Source organism: Perca flavescens, chromosome 5 (genome assembly GCF_004354835.1).
Source record: "Perca flavescens isolate YP-PL-M2 chromosome 5, PFLA_1.0, whole genome shotgun sequence".
Classification (NCBI taxonomy): Eukaryota; Metazoa; Chordata; class Actinopteri; order Perciformes; family Percidae; genus Perca; species Perca flavescens.
Genome location: NC_041335.1, coordinates 13,967,871 through 13,984,291, shown reverse-complemented (window position 1 = coordinate 13,984,291; position 16,421 = coordinate 13,967,871). Strand labels below are relative to the sequence as shown.

General features: G+C 38.6%; 1 protein-coding gene across 1 annotated transcript; it reads left to right on the top strand.

Annotated features, from left to right (window-relative positions):
* The first annotated feature begins 3,930 nt into the window (after positions 1-3,930).
* On the top strand, positions 3,931-11,832 carry LOC114555436 (GTPase IMAP family member 8). Its single transcript, XM_028577805.1, has 5 exons — positions 3,931-3,949; positions 5,749-6,135; positions 6,614-6,670; positions 7,478-8,665; positions 9,978-11,832. The coding sequence occupies exons 1-5, from the start codon at positions 3,931-3,933 to the stop codon at positions 11,594-11,596; spliced, it is 3,270 nt and encodes a 1,089-aa protein (XP_028433606.1). The 3' UTR covers positions 11,597-11,832.
* The last annotated feature ends 4,589 nt before the right edge of the window (positions 11,833-16,421 follow it).

The window sequence follows — 16,421 nt, the reverse complement described above, 5'->3', positions numbered from 1 at the left end:
TGTTCGATCCTTGGCCCTGCAGACCCATGTCGAATTGTCCTTGGGCAAGACACTGAACCCCGAGTTGCCCCCTCGGCCACAGTGTATGAATGTGTGTGAATGGTGAATGGTTCCTGTACTATCTTAAAGCGCTTTGAGTAGTCGTTGAGACTAGAAAAGCGCTATATATAAGAACAGTATATATATTACAGTAAATATTGAAAGTTAATGGCAATATTGCCATTAACTCATTAATACTAATTAATATCATGTAAATAAGCCAAGAAATAGCCAATATGTAATTCCCTCCTATTAAAATCTACATATTTCATAAATATATCCATCAGGGAATGTTAACGGGGTTGTCTGTCTCTAGGCCTAAATGTTTTTTGTATGATTGCACCGCTTCTCTCTCCGCGCACCGAGCTCCGCCTGATCTTCTAAGAACGGTGATCAATCAAGTATTGATTGGTCAGTAGGCGGTGCTTTTACACCGGTTCATCTCTGATCTCCAACCTGCTCCCGACCAGGTTAGGCGTCCAGCATAAGTTACCATGGCGATTGAATCCGGTATCAAGTGATCCACCTTCGTGATACAGAAAACCCTGGGTTGAACCTGAAGTTACCTCGTTAACCCCAAATCTTGCTTCGTAGTGCAGGCCTCTGGCCTCATAATGAAAGCATGTTTACCTTAGTAAAAGTGCCAAACAGCAGCTCCATTACCTTGTTCTAGTTCTGCATGTAGAGCCTGGTAAAAAAGTATAAAGGTTTGGAAATTTGTGTTACTTGTGCTTATTTATTTTTTATGTATTATTCTTTTATTGATTTTACTTTTTAAGTACTTGAATTTACCTGGATTATTTTAATTTAAGCTATTTTGTAATTAATTAATTAATTTTAATTTATTGTATTGATTGGATGAACTATAATTTGCCTAAAGATGATTATTTTGTATTTCTGTCCATCTGATTGAATGCTTGTGTTAAAAAATAAATCAGACGTTACTCAACAGTTACTCAGTAGCCTACTTGAGTAGTTTTTTCACCAAGTAGGCCTACTTTTTTACTCTTACTCAAGTAATTATTTGGATGACTACTTCTTACTTTTACTTGAGTCATATTATTCTGAAGTAACAGTAGGCGTACTTTTGATGGCTACCCACCTCTGCCTATAGCCCACATAACCGTGCGGGTCTGACATCAGTAATCGGACATTCACCATTGATGTCAAATGTCGGAAACCTGACTCTCAAATTCAAGGCGCCGTGAAACGTGAAGAGTAAAGCGCGGTTATTCAGGTATGGCACCTGATGAAATCAAATAGTTTCGTTGTGTTGATTGACAGCTGAGGAAGGACGTGTCTTTGTCTCTGCCACGTCCGGTAAAGTCCGCGGGTGCATTCCGGTGGAGTCCAGGTAGGCTAATAATAGGTTGTAATGATGGTAATAATGATGATGAAATAATGATTCACTGACTGATTGATTGTCCGCCCTGTGATCTCGCGGTTTTACCTTGGAGGATACTATGAGGAACTTCCAGGGAAATGAAATTATTGTTCAAAAGCCAAAATGACACAAAGGGGGGAGGATTAGTCATAGAAATGTGTCCAGCGCTGCTGAAGAGTCTGATATCAGACAATGCATGACTAGATGAGAGACAGAAGAGACATGGAGGGAACTGCACCAGGTAAGAGAGAGAGAGAGAGGGGGGGGGGGGGGATGTGTGTGTGTTGGTGTTTTAGATAGAGAGAGAGAGAAAGAGAGGGGGGGGCAAAGTAAATATCTATCTATATATCTATCTGTTTCAAATGAAATTCAAAGTTCTTTATATAATGCATTATATGAGAAATAATAGAAACTTTTTTCAAAGAAATAAAGAACCAAGACATAAATATAGAATAAACAATAAAAATGCTATCAAATATGTATCTGGTTCTAAATCATAGATACATGTATAGACATGCAGCAGTACAGAGAGTGTTCATAGTCACTTCTGTAATTGTAATTTCAATTCGGTGTGCAATGTGACACACCGTTTGTTTCGTCTGGACTTTGATGGAGTTGGACTTAGTCTTGACTTTGCTGAGTCTTGGATTAGATGGTCTTGATCACAGATGTATTCATGAGACGTTTGTTCTTCAGTGTTTGTTCATAAAGCATTACAAAGTACTGCATTTCATTTAAAGAAAGTGTGCAGCAATATGAACTTAGTGTAAGGGAATTATTGATGTAAATTCACTGAGAACATCAGCAGATGAAGACAATTAACAAACAAAACACTGTGTTAGGTGCTGCTGTTTGAAGTGGAGATATGCTGCTATCATACCGCTTGATAGAAAACTGATGATTTTCTGTCTTTTGGAAGATTCTTATTCAGTTTGACTAACTTCTCATATCTGTGCGACACTGTGTCTTATCTGTTCTGTCTCTGGTCATTAACATATGGATCAAAGCCAGCAATTTATATTTAAGTAACCAGAATATCGAGTTAGCTCTGCTGATTTAAAGGAACACGCCGACTTATTAGCTTATTCACCATAACCCCCAGAGTTAGACAAGTCCATACATACCCTTCTCATCTCTGTGCATGCTGTAAGGCTGTCTGACGGCTCCAGCGGCACCAGGCCAGCACAGAACATGCAGGTGAATGGTTCCAGCAATCCTACTGCTCCGAATAAGTGACAAAATAACGCCAACATGTTCCTATTTACATGTTGTGATTTATAGAGTCACAGCGTGTACAAAAAACAACGGAACATTAGACACAGCCGTCTTCTAACTGTAAACAAACCGGGAACTATATTCTCAGGCGAAAGAATATAGTACTTGGGCGGAGTGATATGCTCGCAGCAAGCCTATCTGAGAATATAGTTCCAGGTTTATTTACTGTTAGAAGATGGCTGTGTCTCATGTTACGTTGTTTTTTGTACACGCTGTGACTCTACAAATCACAACATGTAAATAGGAACATGTTGGTGTTATTTTGTCACAATTCGGAGCAGTAGGCTAGTTGGAACCAGTTACCTGCAGGATCTGTGCTGGGCTAAGCTAATGCTGGAGCCGTCAGGCAGCGTTACAGCACGCACGGAGATGAGAAGGGTATGTATCGACTTGTCTTACTCTGGGGGTTACAGTGAATAAGCTAAATTCCCAATAAGTCGGCGTGTTCCTTTAAGTTGCATTATATTACCTTGAACTAGGGTTTATGCATTAGTTTAGCATGTACAGGTACGTGTGTTTCTTCAAAGCTTGCACCCACTTTTAGATGTGTAAAATGATTGTATTAGTTGGGAATGTGTTTATGTTGGTCTGACAGAACAGAAACTGGGTGAAACCTGTTTAACTGGCTGTGCCTCTACTCTCATGTTATTTTTTAGTTGCTTGCTTCCTTGTCCTGAACTAATTTGATGTACCTAGGTCCACCTTTTCCCTGAACTGATCATATCTCGCCCAACCAAACTGTAATCTAAGGTTGAACAAAGGTCATCTGTATTCTTAAATGAGCATCTACTATCACAGTTGAAGTCAAACTGCCAAACATGAACACTAGAATCTTACTTGAAACACACCTTAGGTACCGGTGGAAATAACCTTAAACAAAATAACATAATAGTTTGATAACAATCCATTGAACCCATCCATTCTTTCTCTTCTTTTTTCAGAAAAGGGCAACAGCACACTCAGCTGAAATGGTCAGTCATATACAGTATGGGCATATGCATGTTTTATGAGGAAATGAGTTATATGCCTACACATGAATGTACAAATATGTGTATGTTAACCATGAACAACAAAAACACAAATGCACAAGTGACTGAATGAATGGAAACAGATGGTATTGCTATTTAATAAAAGCTTCTCAGTAAGTGAACCTATTTATTCTTGTTTAGGTTCTCAGGTTAAAGTTAGTTTCCAGTTGAATTGGTCTCTAATGTTTCCAGTGAAGTGACATCATGGCAACTGCACCACCAGGTGAGTTTAGTCAAGACTTTGTTAGTCTGGATAACACACTGTCTTCGGTCTTTGTCCACATATTACACACTTGAAAAGACAAACTGAACTATGTCTATGTTTTATAATCGATAAAATCAAAATAAATAAAATCAATGCTGTGACCGGTTTGAGTCTGTTTTCTGGTGTGCATTCAGGCTCTAAAAGTTTGCTTGTTTTCTCCATTCTCCATTAACTGACCAATGTCAGATTGGATTCAACAGTTAGACAGATCGCAATAGTACAAAGGCCCCTGATGGTCAAAAATATCAATGTAAAAAATCCAAGCACACAAATTCATAAATTGTGTGCTAAAGTTTGAAATCAATGTGTACAAATTAATAAACTGTTAAAAAATATTCATGGGAACAATAAGGGTTGCTGCATGCTTTTAACAACACCTTGGGAATATTGCCTGCCACTGTCTGTTCCTGCAATGTTACAGGCTTTTATGCCTGATGTTTTTCTTTTTATTATCTGGAGCATTTGGTCAAGAAAAGTGCTTTCCAAATAAAATGTTTGGTCAAAAGAAGCACCGTGCTCATTGCAGTGAAGTTTGTAGTTATCAGAAAGTATCGCTTTTGTATTAAGGAATCAATGATTTTAAACAGGATTGGCATACATTACGTTTACGTTTATTACGTTACATTTATTTAACTGACGCTTTTATCCAAAGCAACTTACAACAAATGCATTCAACCGTGAGTACAACCCCAAAAAACGCAAGAATCATGCAAGTATCATCTTCATTAAATATGCGGATCTACCTCAAGTGCTACTTTTAGAAACGATAACAGATAGAGTGAGGGTGTTTTTTATGGGCCGAGGTGCAGTCTGAACAGATGAGTGTTTTTAGACTGCAATGAAAGATGGGTAGTATTTCTGCTGTAATGATGTCAATAGTGAGCTCATTCCACCCTTAAGGAGCAAGAACTGTAATGAGTCATCTTGACTATGTTAAGCTAGGCCCCCTTTTATAGTGAGGGCGCAGCCAGCAGATTGGCAGTACCAGAGCATAGCATAGATTTTTTTTTATACTACCTATGCCTTTCAAAGCAAACCTACACCCTTAGTTGACAGAGTTATTGGCAGTGTGATTATTTCTCCTGCCCATCCTGGCTGTAAAGTGACCTCCTTCCTAACATGACTACACTGTAAGAAATAAGGGGACAAATCCACAATCCTCGTTCTATATATAAATGCAAGTTATCCCACGCAAGTCAAGTGGGTATCTTTCAAAATGACAGTCTTATTAGCACTAAATTTCACCTTATGTACGGTATGCAGCAGGCTGTTCTCTTGTTGAGCTGTACATCCTGGTAATTGCATGTAGGTTTGTTGCCGCCAGGACAAAACAACCAGTGATAAATCTAAATGTGACTGCCAGGACAAAGATAGACACTCTTAAGTCTAACTAAGTGGAATAATTACACACACCAACAACTCTTTAAATTTACATATGACATGTGGGTGTTGTATTGAAATAGACTTTAAACAACGTTTTGCTATCCTTTAAGACTAAACTAAATCAAGGTATCTAAACCACATTTAAGAATGATCCTAGAAATAGGATTCCTTCCTATCTGAGAGGCTGGCCCTAAATTATGTGATGATTTGCAACATCAGTGGTGAATTTTTAAGTTCTTGATAGCAGACAGATCCTCTCTGAGTCTAACTTGGGAAACTGTGAATTTCTTTATAGTTGTAAATCCATTGGATCATATTCTATTGGATTATTAAAAATGTTAGTCATGCTTCCTAATTTCCTGTTTTCGTTTCAGTGTCTGAGCTGAGGATTGTTCTGCTGGGGAACAGCTGGTCTGAGAGGAGTTCAGTGGGGAACATCATACTGGGAGAGACTGTGTTCAACACTGAGGAAGAACCAGTCTTTCTGAAAGTCAGTGGACAAATTGAAGAGAAAAAAATTGTTGTCATTAACACTCCAGATCTGCTGCTCCCAAACATCTCTGAAGACAAACTAAGAAAACATGTAGAAAACTGTGTGAAACACTCTGATCCTGGCCCTCATGTGTTCCTGCTGGTTTTACAGCCTGAAGACTTCACTGAGAAAGACAAACTGGGACTCTGCAGAGTCCTGAAACTCTTCAGTGATCGGTCATTTGATCATTCATTGGTGCGGATATCACCACCCAGAGAGGAGAGTTCAGGTTTCATGTCAAAATATGCACAAAATCTACCCTTAAAAGACATGATCAGCAAATGTAGATATAGATACATGAGGCAGAAGAGCCTTGAACTTTCAGAGCTGTTAACATACTTGGATCAAATTATAAGTAACAATGGAGGACATTTGAGGTGTGATTCATTTAAAGACGCAAAGATTGCTTTGCATGGTGATCATCGGAGTCTGATAAAACAGGAAACGTCCATTGCTGACTTGGACTCTGTAAAACCTCCTGGTAAGTGCTAAATGTGTGACAAACACAACTGAGTCTTGATTAAGTTAGAACATTAAATTGAAACATATTCAATTTAATGGTGTTGATCTTTTTGTAGAGTGGAAATCTTTGGTGGAAACTGTAACCAGCTGTAGGCCTAAGTGAATTTATTACAAATGATCTTCACCATGTACTGTGCACAAAGATGAATTTTATGTTTTAACTGGTGTGTTTTTTTCTTTCCCAGGGTTCACACCAAACACATCACACAACCCTTCAGCAGTGGAAAGCACAATGAACCAAAGTAAGTAAAGACTGTTCCATCCAGTTTATAACATGCCATAAGTAAACATTTTCTCTTTAATCTCGAGGTTCACAATCACTAAGAATGTGATAAATGTTTAGCAAATAACCATATAAAACTAAATGTATAATGCTGACACATTAAGCTGCTCTAAAACTTAGCAAGAACCCTCAAATTGCATCACATAAAATATGTAAAACTAGAGCTGGGTAATTATTTGATATGATTGTTAGAGTTTCAGCGAAATCATATTGTGTCAATGTAATCATTCTAAAAAAAACAATTACAAGCTGAACATAGTGAGGTTACCACTGATAACAACCTGGCTGGGGGGGGGGTCAATGCCTAATATTACTGGGGCACTGACACGCCACCCTTGCCCTAGAACTACCACTGCCTGCCACCGTTGGTCTCGGAAGTCAGGTTGCCTTGGTGAGTGTGAGCTAACCCCCAATAACACTATTAGCTTTGTCAGCAATGCTGCCGTTGGTAGCACAGCGCTGTTAGCACCATTAGCGCGGCTAGCACTCATTTGTGCTCAGCCATGTCCATGTTTGAATGTGACATCAGAGGTGAGAGCCGTGTGGACGCAATCGCAGCCCAGACTTTCCATTTTGTTCAGAAAGTCCTGAAGATTGAAATGACAAACTTAAACTGGAATTGGATCTAGCTGAAACTTATCAGTGGTGGGTTAACTTAAAAGTGAAAGTTCATTTTAAATTTCACAGCAATTTTTTGAAGTCAGCTTGGTTCATTAATTTCTTGTTGTTTGTAAAACACTGAATCAATATTTATGTCATATTACAGCATGTGGACTCAGGATTGTGATGTTGGGAAAAAGTGAAGATTCAAAGACAACACTCGGCAACTTAATCCTTGGTAGCCAAGACTTTGATTTCCAGAAACATACCCCACTTAAACATGGTGTGGCCATCTGTGGAGAGTGGAATGGACATTTTCTAACAGTAGTGAAAACTCCAGACATCTTCAGTCTGCATGTGGAAGCAGTCAGAGAAGAGATGAAAAGGACCATCAGTCTCTGCCTCCCTGGACCAAATGTCCTGCTGCTGTTAGTAAATCCTTCTGAGTTCACTGAGGAGAACAGACAAACACTGGAGTTCATCCCGAGTTTGTTTGATCAAGATGCCTTTCAACACTCAATGGTCATTACCACACATGAGGGGAAAGAAACTAGTTTCACTGTGAATCAGCTCCTTAAAGGCTGTGGCGACAGACACTGCAGCATGTTAACAATTGACCGCACATTGTTAATGGAGAATATTGAGAACATCGTGCATGAAAACAAAGGGACCTTCCTCACCTTCACTGAAGAGACCATCAGACCAACATCTGGACACATCAGACCAGCTTTAAACCTGGTTCTGTGTGGGAGGAGAGGAGCAGGGAAGACTTCAGCAGCCAAGGCCATTTTAGGACAGACAGAGCTTCATTCAGTCTCCAACCCATCAGAGTGTGTTAAACATCAGGGAGAGGTGTGTGGACGTCGGGTGTCCCTGGTGGAGCTGCCTGCCTTGTATGGAGAAGGTCAGGAGGAAGTGATGGAGGAATCATTCAGGTGTATCTCCCTCTGTGATCCTGAGGGTGTCCATGCCTTCATCCTGGTCCTACCTGTGGGCCCCCTCACTGATGAAGACAAGGGAGAGTTACAGACCATCCAGAACACTTTCAGCTCTCGAGTCAATCACTTCACCATGATTCTGTTCACTGTGGAGTCAGATCCTACAGCTCCAGATGTTTTTCCAAGGGAAAACAAGGACATCCAGGAGCTCCGTCAGAGCTATGGAAGAAGATGTGTTGTTCTCAACATCAAGGACCAGCAGCAGATTGCAGAGATGTTGGATGGTGTGGACATACCATATGGCTATACAACAGAAACATTTGCACATGCCCAAATAGAAAAAATCATACAACAAGAGAAACGTATCAACATGCAACACGCTGAACTTCAGACGCTGAAAAAGAGCAACATCACACGTGAGTATGTTAATGACTTTCCCATGTCTAAGTAATGTAGACATCACACTAGACTTGAAAGTGTATTTTTGTCATGGTCACGTAATTGTCTTTGGAATTGTTGGGCTGTAAGACTTTCTTAGTAACGGTTTACACTAGCTGCTGAAGCACTGCGATTAATCAATCAATTCTCAGGCAAGCAGCACACAGCAGCAGCCTGCCTGTTCACATCAGAAGCACATTTCTCTGCACCAGTCAACAAGTGATTCTGCTCCTCTGCTCTTTTCTAACCAGACATATAGCTCATTTGTGTGAGGGTGTGTGTAGTCATCTCTGCTCTCTGTTTTGACAGGCCAGACCAATGTGGATAAGTATGTAGTTTCAAAACCCAATCACAGCAGCGATACTCGGTAATAGGGGCAAGAGCAGATGTGTCAATAGTATTCATATTCATTACTCAAGTAGAAGTATATATACTAGGGATTGAAAAGACTTGAAGTTGAAGTATCAACTCAAGTAAAAGTGTAAAAGTACTGGTTCCAAAACTACTTAAAGTATAAAAGAAAAGTAATGTAAGGGGGAAAAAATGCCATTAAGGACAAAAGCTTAGGCCACCCCACATATTCGTACTAGGCTACATATGTCTGCTATTTCCTTGCTGGAGTGTGACGTGATTTGTGTCATGTGCAGGTGCGATGGATCGTGTACAAACCAATATGGTGTCAGAATGGTATATGTTTATACTTCTCATCCAACCACAATCAAATTCACTCTCTCCGGATGGCGCGATTTATCTGGATAGGGGTTTTTTTTGTGTGTGATTATTACCTTTTTAAGATAGTAGATAAGTAAAAAGTTACTTAATACACTTCCTGTACCCTGTGCCCAACATTGGGCATTGGGTCTATTGACTGGTTGCCAAGAATCAATGTCAAAAAGATGGTCTTATCTAATATGAGTCTGTGTGAGGCAGACAGCAAAAAAAGAGATAGAAAGGGGGAGGAAACACTAGTACAAGAAAAGTTGAGTCGCCTCACTTTGTACCCGTGTTATGAAAAAGGCTATATAGCCTATATATATGAAATTTTATATTATTATTATGGTTTAGTTACAATACATCTATAAAGTTAGGACTATGATAATTTAGCTAACTTTAGCTATATAAATAACAGTCTGTTTTTAGCATTCAAGACTGCCACTCTTTGTTATAAATCGACCTGTGATGAAATGATACCACAGTCAAATGGTCAACTACCAGAGTCATTTAGTTGTACCGGCAGGGATACGGTAGTGCATTTCAGTTGTAATAACTCCAGTTCTTCTTATTCCCCAGGTGATGATGAGAAGCAGAGGCCAGAGTGTCTCAGGATTGTGCTGATAGGCAAGACCGGCTGTGGAAAGAGCTCTACAGGAAACACCATTCTAGGAAGAAAGGAGTTCAAAGCTGAAACAAGCCAAACATCAGTCACCAAACGTTGTCAGAAAGCAGAGACCGTAGTGAACGGTCGTCCTGTCGCTGTGGTCGACACTCCTGGTCTGTTCGACACAACTTTGTCCCATGAAGAGGTTGATGAGGAGATGGTGAAATGCATCAGTCTTCTGGCTCCAGGACCTCATGTCTTCCTGGTGGTGTTAGAAATTGGGAGACTCACACCAGAGGAAAAGGAGACATTGCAACGTATCGAGAATGGCTTTGGCAAGAATGCTAAAAAGTTCACCATCATTCTTTTAACTGGAGGAGATTCACTGGAACATGACAAAGTCTCCATTGATGAGTACATTGCGAAAGGATGTGATTCCTTTGAGAAACTGATCGCTGACTGTGGAGGAAGATACCATGTGTTCAATAACTATGATGAACAAAACCAGACACAAGTCAGTGAGCTGATAACCAAGATTGACACCATGGTGAAGGAAAATGGAGGCAGCTGTTACACCAATGATATGTTGCAAGAGGCCGAGGCAGCTATACAGAAAGAAGTGGAGAAGATCCTTAAGGAAAAGGAAGAAGAGATGCAGAGAGAGAGGGAGGAACTGGGAAGAAAATATGAAGAAGAAATGGAAGCAATGAAAAAAAGAATGGAAGAACAGAGAGCAGAAATTGAACAGGAGAGAAAACTGAGAGAAAAACAACATGAGGAATACATCAACAAGGAGCTTGAAGAAAGAAAGAAAGAAGAAGGAAGGATAGATGAAGAAGACCAGGTGAAGAAAATACAGGAAGGATTACAGCGACAGGACTGGGAACGAAAACTTGAAGTTATGGAGGAAAACATAAAACAAGAATTCAAATCAAAGGAAACCACTGACAGAAAGCTGGGGCAGAAAACAGAAGAGATGAAGGACAAACAAGAGGCTTGGGAAAAGGAATGGAAAGAGTGGTGGGAAAAAAGAGATCAGGAATATAAGCAGAGGCAACAGGAAGAACATGCAATAATCGAGCAGGAAAAAGAAAAATATGAAAACAACAGAAAAGAAGAGGATAGAATCAGACGAGAACAGGAGGAAAAAGAGCGAAAGGAATTGCAGGAAAACTACGAGAATAGTCTGGTGCATATAAAGGAGGAATATGAAGAAGAAGCCAGAAAAAAAGCGGAGGAATTCAATAAATTCGGAGAGAAATGCATGAAGGAGTTGAAAGAGCGCGAGGAACAAATGAAAGCCAAAGATGAACAATATGACATCTTACAGGCCCTTTCAGCTCAGAGTAAGGAACAAATGAAGAAAAAACATCAAGGAGAAATCACTAACTTAGTGAAGTGTTTCACCAAAAAAAGAGGAAATGTTAAAAGAATCCGTGACTTGCTGAAAAAACAAGAACAAGAAATGAGGGTGGTGAGAAATCTGAAGGATAAGGAAAACCTGCAGAAAACACATGAAAACCAAATAAGTGACATGATACAGGAACTTTTGAAAGGAATAGATGAACCACATTGGTGTCCCATCTTATAAGGCATTTTATTTTGTAGCCATGCTAGTGGCTTGGCTCTAGGGATGGGATCTGTCCATCTTCCATCTGTCCAGACTGAAACACCTCAACAAGTTTTGGGTAGATTGCCAATAAATGTTGACATTTTGATTTCACACGGGACACTAACAGCAGTCTGTTTGTATAACCAATCCATCCAACCCGGACTTCTGGTTAGAATAGAATTTGTGAATGTCAAAAACGAATGTAATCCAACATGTAATTGAGAATGCAATTTAGCTGTATGGGGATGTAATTTTTAGGGGACACCGCTGGACTTTGGTGATCCACTAACGTTTTATCTACAGCACCATCATCAGCTCACCATTTGAATGTGTCCAATACTTTTGGTTCGTGAACACAGCCTATTTTCTCCTTTACTCAGTGAACAATGGTATAATGTGGGATATCAGACTCCAAGGTGTCTCAATATATGAACATAATTGGACGATGGAGGTAAAGGTTTGCTTCCTTGATTATTTATCAGAACCTTTGTTTTTTTTGTTTTTGTTTTTTAGATTTACTCAATATCTTCATATAAAGCTTGTCAAGTCAATATGCAAACTGGCTGTAAATATATAATTCAGTTTACAATGTTCTAGGATAGAGAACATTAAACAGGCACATGAGTGAGAGTGGTCACAGACTAGGCACTGGTTAAAAACGTGCAGCAAATGTGCAGTAATGATGGAAATAATGCTTACAATAAACTGTTTTCATTAATCATTCTCCAATAAGAATATATGTTTGAATTGGCATCAAACATTAACGTTCAAAAGCAGAAAACCTGGTCAATCAGTCCTATAACTCCTTCCATAGACCATGAACTTGTTATCCTCCAACAAAATGAACTCCCGGTCTGTTTTGCCTTTTTAGAAAGCATAAAGTATAGTATCACCCAATTCTATTGTATACCTCCTAGCCATCTAAAAATATGAATAAGATTACCAATAGTTTTACACTTTTATTTATGGTCAATAAACCACATTTACTGTACATGAAATTATACCTCATTTTGGAGTACAATAGGCAGAAATTATGAATTATTTTCACTATAGTGAAGATCAGATGAGTATATGTCAATGTTTAGTCAGGAAACTGTTTTGAAACTATTTTATTATTTTTAAATGGCAGAACATATTTCTGATAAAGAAACTTTGAAAACGGGTCAAATTTGACCCAAAGACAACACAAGGGTCGATATGAGTAATTCTTGCAGTATGTGTTGTCCACAGCAGCTGTTACTGTATGAAAAACTGTTTGAGTTCATTGAATCCCTGCAGCCATCTGATGGCAGCATGACGTGTATGTATAAACCCATATTAATAAAATGGTTATACATCTGCTGCCTCTTCAGAACTCGGTAGTTTGGATCTTTTGAAGTGGGTTTTTTGAGGTACTTCTCCATAGTCAGTAGATGGCGGTCGGCGTGCCCGCGGTTTGGAGAAGCCAACAGGAGTAATGATGTGTGGTCTTCTTCTGCAATGTTTTGTTGGGAGTAATAACCTATTCTGCGATTTTCCAAATTGTTTGTGTAGCCTACTTATTTATAGATTTTATTTTAACAGTTCAGTATAAAAAAATACTTCAACAGCTGGGAGCTATGCTTGATCATTAGAACGACTCTTTCATTTTTAAAGCAAATATATTGTACATATTTTATTTTATTTTTTTAAATTTTTTCACATTTTATTGTCAATGTTCTATTCTTCTGGACTTTTAAAATACTTGCTTTTTATCTTTTTCATTTTCTCTTACTATGTTTATTGTTATGCATAAAATACCATGATGATATAATGCATGTGGAACTTGATAATAAGCTTGTTTTTGATATTAAACAAACATGAATATCATTTAAACTGCTCATCAGATTAATCAAAATGATGAGTGGCTTGATGTTTTTTATTTGTTACATATGACAAGAATGGATATTATATACAGTAACTTATTACATCAACTTACTGTAAGACATCATTCAGATGAATCTATAATCGCATGTTCTGTATTGGATCTTTGTGTTCTTTGTTAATCATTATAAAAGATGAATAAAGTCTTTCCCTGTAGTTCAGTGTCAAACTGACTCTTCACACAGATGAGCTGATGCAACAGAACAGCTCCGTTTAGTTTCGGCCTGCACAGGAGACACTGAGGAAGGAAGTGGTAATAGAGGCAGAGACTTCTTAGGAAGAACAAAATAGAAAGTATTTGGTCTGTTTCCAGCACAATTCAGATATTTCATATAGGTCTATTAAATATGAAGAAAACCTACTGTGTGTACTGTATATCAGTTGAGCTTTACATCACAGAAATGAAGCTGAAAAAAGTGTAAGGTCTAAATTTCTTTCATATATTTAAAATAAAGTTATTTTAGATATAGAAACGTAAGTATTGGGATTATTTGCAACACTTAATCAAAATAGTAAAGTTTATATAAAAAAACCTCCCAATTAGCATTTCATATTTAAAAAAAAACAACCTTTGTCTTTTTTAAAACAGGCCTATTGAAGCCTGCATCATGTGACATCTGACTTATTCTTTGTTTTCTGCTCTCGATCCTTCTTTACTTTCACTTTTGCAGCAAGAACCTCCGCAGGTGAGTGAGCTCAACTCTAACACATATTTTAATAATGATCATTAATCGTCCTCATGTCAGTGTTGGCTATTCAGATCAGATAGATCAGTAAAGCTTGTTATTATCACAGAAACTTCACTAACTGAGCTGGAAATAGATTTCAGTCCACACATTAAATACTGACAGACAGAAACACCTGTCACCCAGACAGGCAGTCACTTTGTTCAGGTGTTTGAGGTGAAAATACAGACCAAACAGTCCGCTATTAAACTGATGGTGTTCCTTTTTTTTGATGTGAAACGATAAATTCACTCACACTCACACACACACACACACACACACACACACACACACACACACACACACACACACACACACACACACAGTCCGACTTTCAGTGACTGCTGGGAAAAGTTGCTTCTTTTTACCTGCTCTTATATATAAAGCCTTAGACTGATGTTGCAGCAACTTATTCAACTAAAACAAAATAAACAAAATACTGTTGGTGTTCTGTGTAGTTGATTAGCTGATTTGACAGTACAAGGCTACAAATGAGTTGTGTTATCTGTTCAGTTCTGGTTAAGACATGTAAGTTCTAATTAGACAAGTTGTATTATCACAGTGACTGACTGAGCTAGAAACATGCTTTCTGTTCACTCACACATTAAACAGAATATTACACCTTCACACAGACTGAGATAAAAGCAGAAATAATTAAAATAATTGTATAATAATGTGACGTAGTAATTATGTATTATCGATTAATTATGGTTTGTTTCAGTCAGGGCTAATGTAATCTAAAACAATCCATTTGTAGTGGTGTCCAAGACTCTGAGACTGGGATTTCTGAGACAAACTTTATGGAAGAGCTTACGTTAAACTGCAGTAAGAAGAATAGGGTCAGGCAGAACTCATTAAAGTTATAATGTCGTTCAGAGTTAAGAACTACTTATAAAGGAACAATTAACTTTATAGCATTCAGTACGAGTTCATATTTCTAAATTAAATCTTGTAATGACACGAAAGCGGTTTTATGAGTTTGCAAACATGTTTTGGACAGGATGTCACGAATGTGGAGTGTGACTTCAGCTAAAAATCCAACAATTTGTACTGGGGAGTTGTGCTGACCCAATATAACATGCAGTTAGAGATTACAATTTAAACAACTTAATTTATTATGAACTAAAATACAAGGGAACAGATTTTAAACGCAGGTTGAAAGTTCAATAAAAAAAACTCACTGTCCAGTCCAGTTTAAAGCCAGTTTGCTTGTAGATTTGGCTGTAGGCTGCAGAGGTCTCCAATCCCTCGATGCCTCAAGTCTCCAACTATTGGTTACAGAGTGTGAAAACGATTCAGCACACTTCTCTACTGTTTAAGTCTTAAAATGCGTCACGAGCTTATAGGATGTAAGGTGGGATCATACGTCTCTATTAACCCATAGAGATGAGCTAAATTATCTAGCAATTAAATGCACTGCAAACAAAGCCATCCATAAAACACCCATGATTCTGTAGTATTAGTTGGCCCGCCTCCTCAGGTTCAACAGCTCAAAGCAAATAATAAGGAAAGGGAAACTAAACTGTAGGAGGGGTGAAGCGCACATTCTGTAAGAGGAAGATAGGAATCTTTGGAATTTAAATTAAGATAGGACAAGCTGGGTTTTTTTGTAATGAGGCCCTTACTGTATGTTAATGATTTATTCTTGTCTGATGATGATTGTGATGTTGACATGTTGCAGGACAGTTGATGACATAGATATTAACTGGACTATTATTCATTACTCAACTATGGCTGTCTGAGTGGGTGGCTGTGTCAGTGAATAAGAGCGCAAGAGAACCTCAATTGTATCTATTCTTCTTTCCAGATGAATTAGTCTCTGATGTTTCCAGCACAGTGACATCATGGCAAGTGCAACAACTGGTAGGTCAAGTTACACTTATAGTCTGGATACCAGACTGTCTTCTCTCACTGTCCCCATATTACACAGAGCTGGTCTCAGGTCTGTGAGTCCTCCTGATTGAAGCTCATCTGATATTTTGTCCAGACCCATCTCCTATCTCCGGTGCGAATATGCCCCGGAATAGTGATCACCATGACAACATGCACATGACAGCATCTTCTAACAACGAGACAGCGGATGGCCAGATGCCGGAGGACAAGGTCACGGACTTTAAATCGGACTTTAAATCAACTTTTAGTAAGAAAGGTTTACATTTCCTACATCTTAATGTTAG

Bases quoted from the DNA above. Each gene is read 5' to 3' on its own strand.
- LOC114555436 (XM_028577805.1), top strand. The intron at 6,671-7,477 runs GTAAGTAAAGAC...GTCATATTACAG, and splicing joins GGAAAGCACAATGAACCAAA to CATGTGGACTCAGGATTGTG. The intron at 8,666-9,977 runs GTGAGTATGTTA...CTTATTCCCCAG, and splicing joins GAAAAAGAGCAACATCACAC to GTGATGATGAGAAGCAGAGG.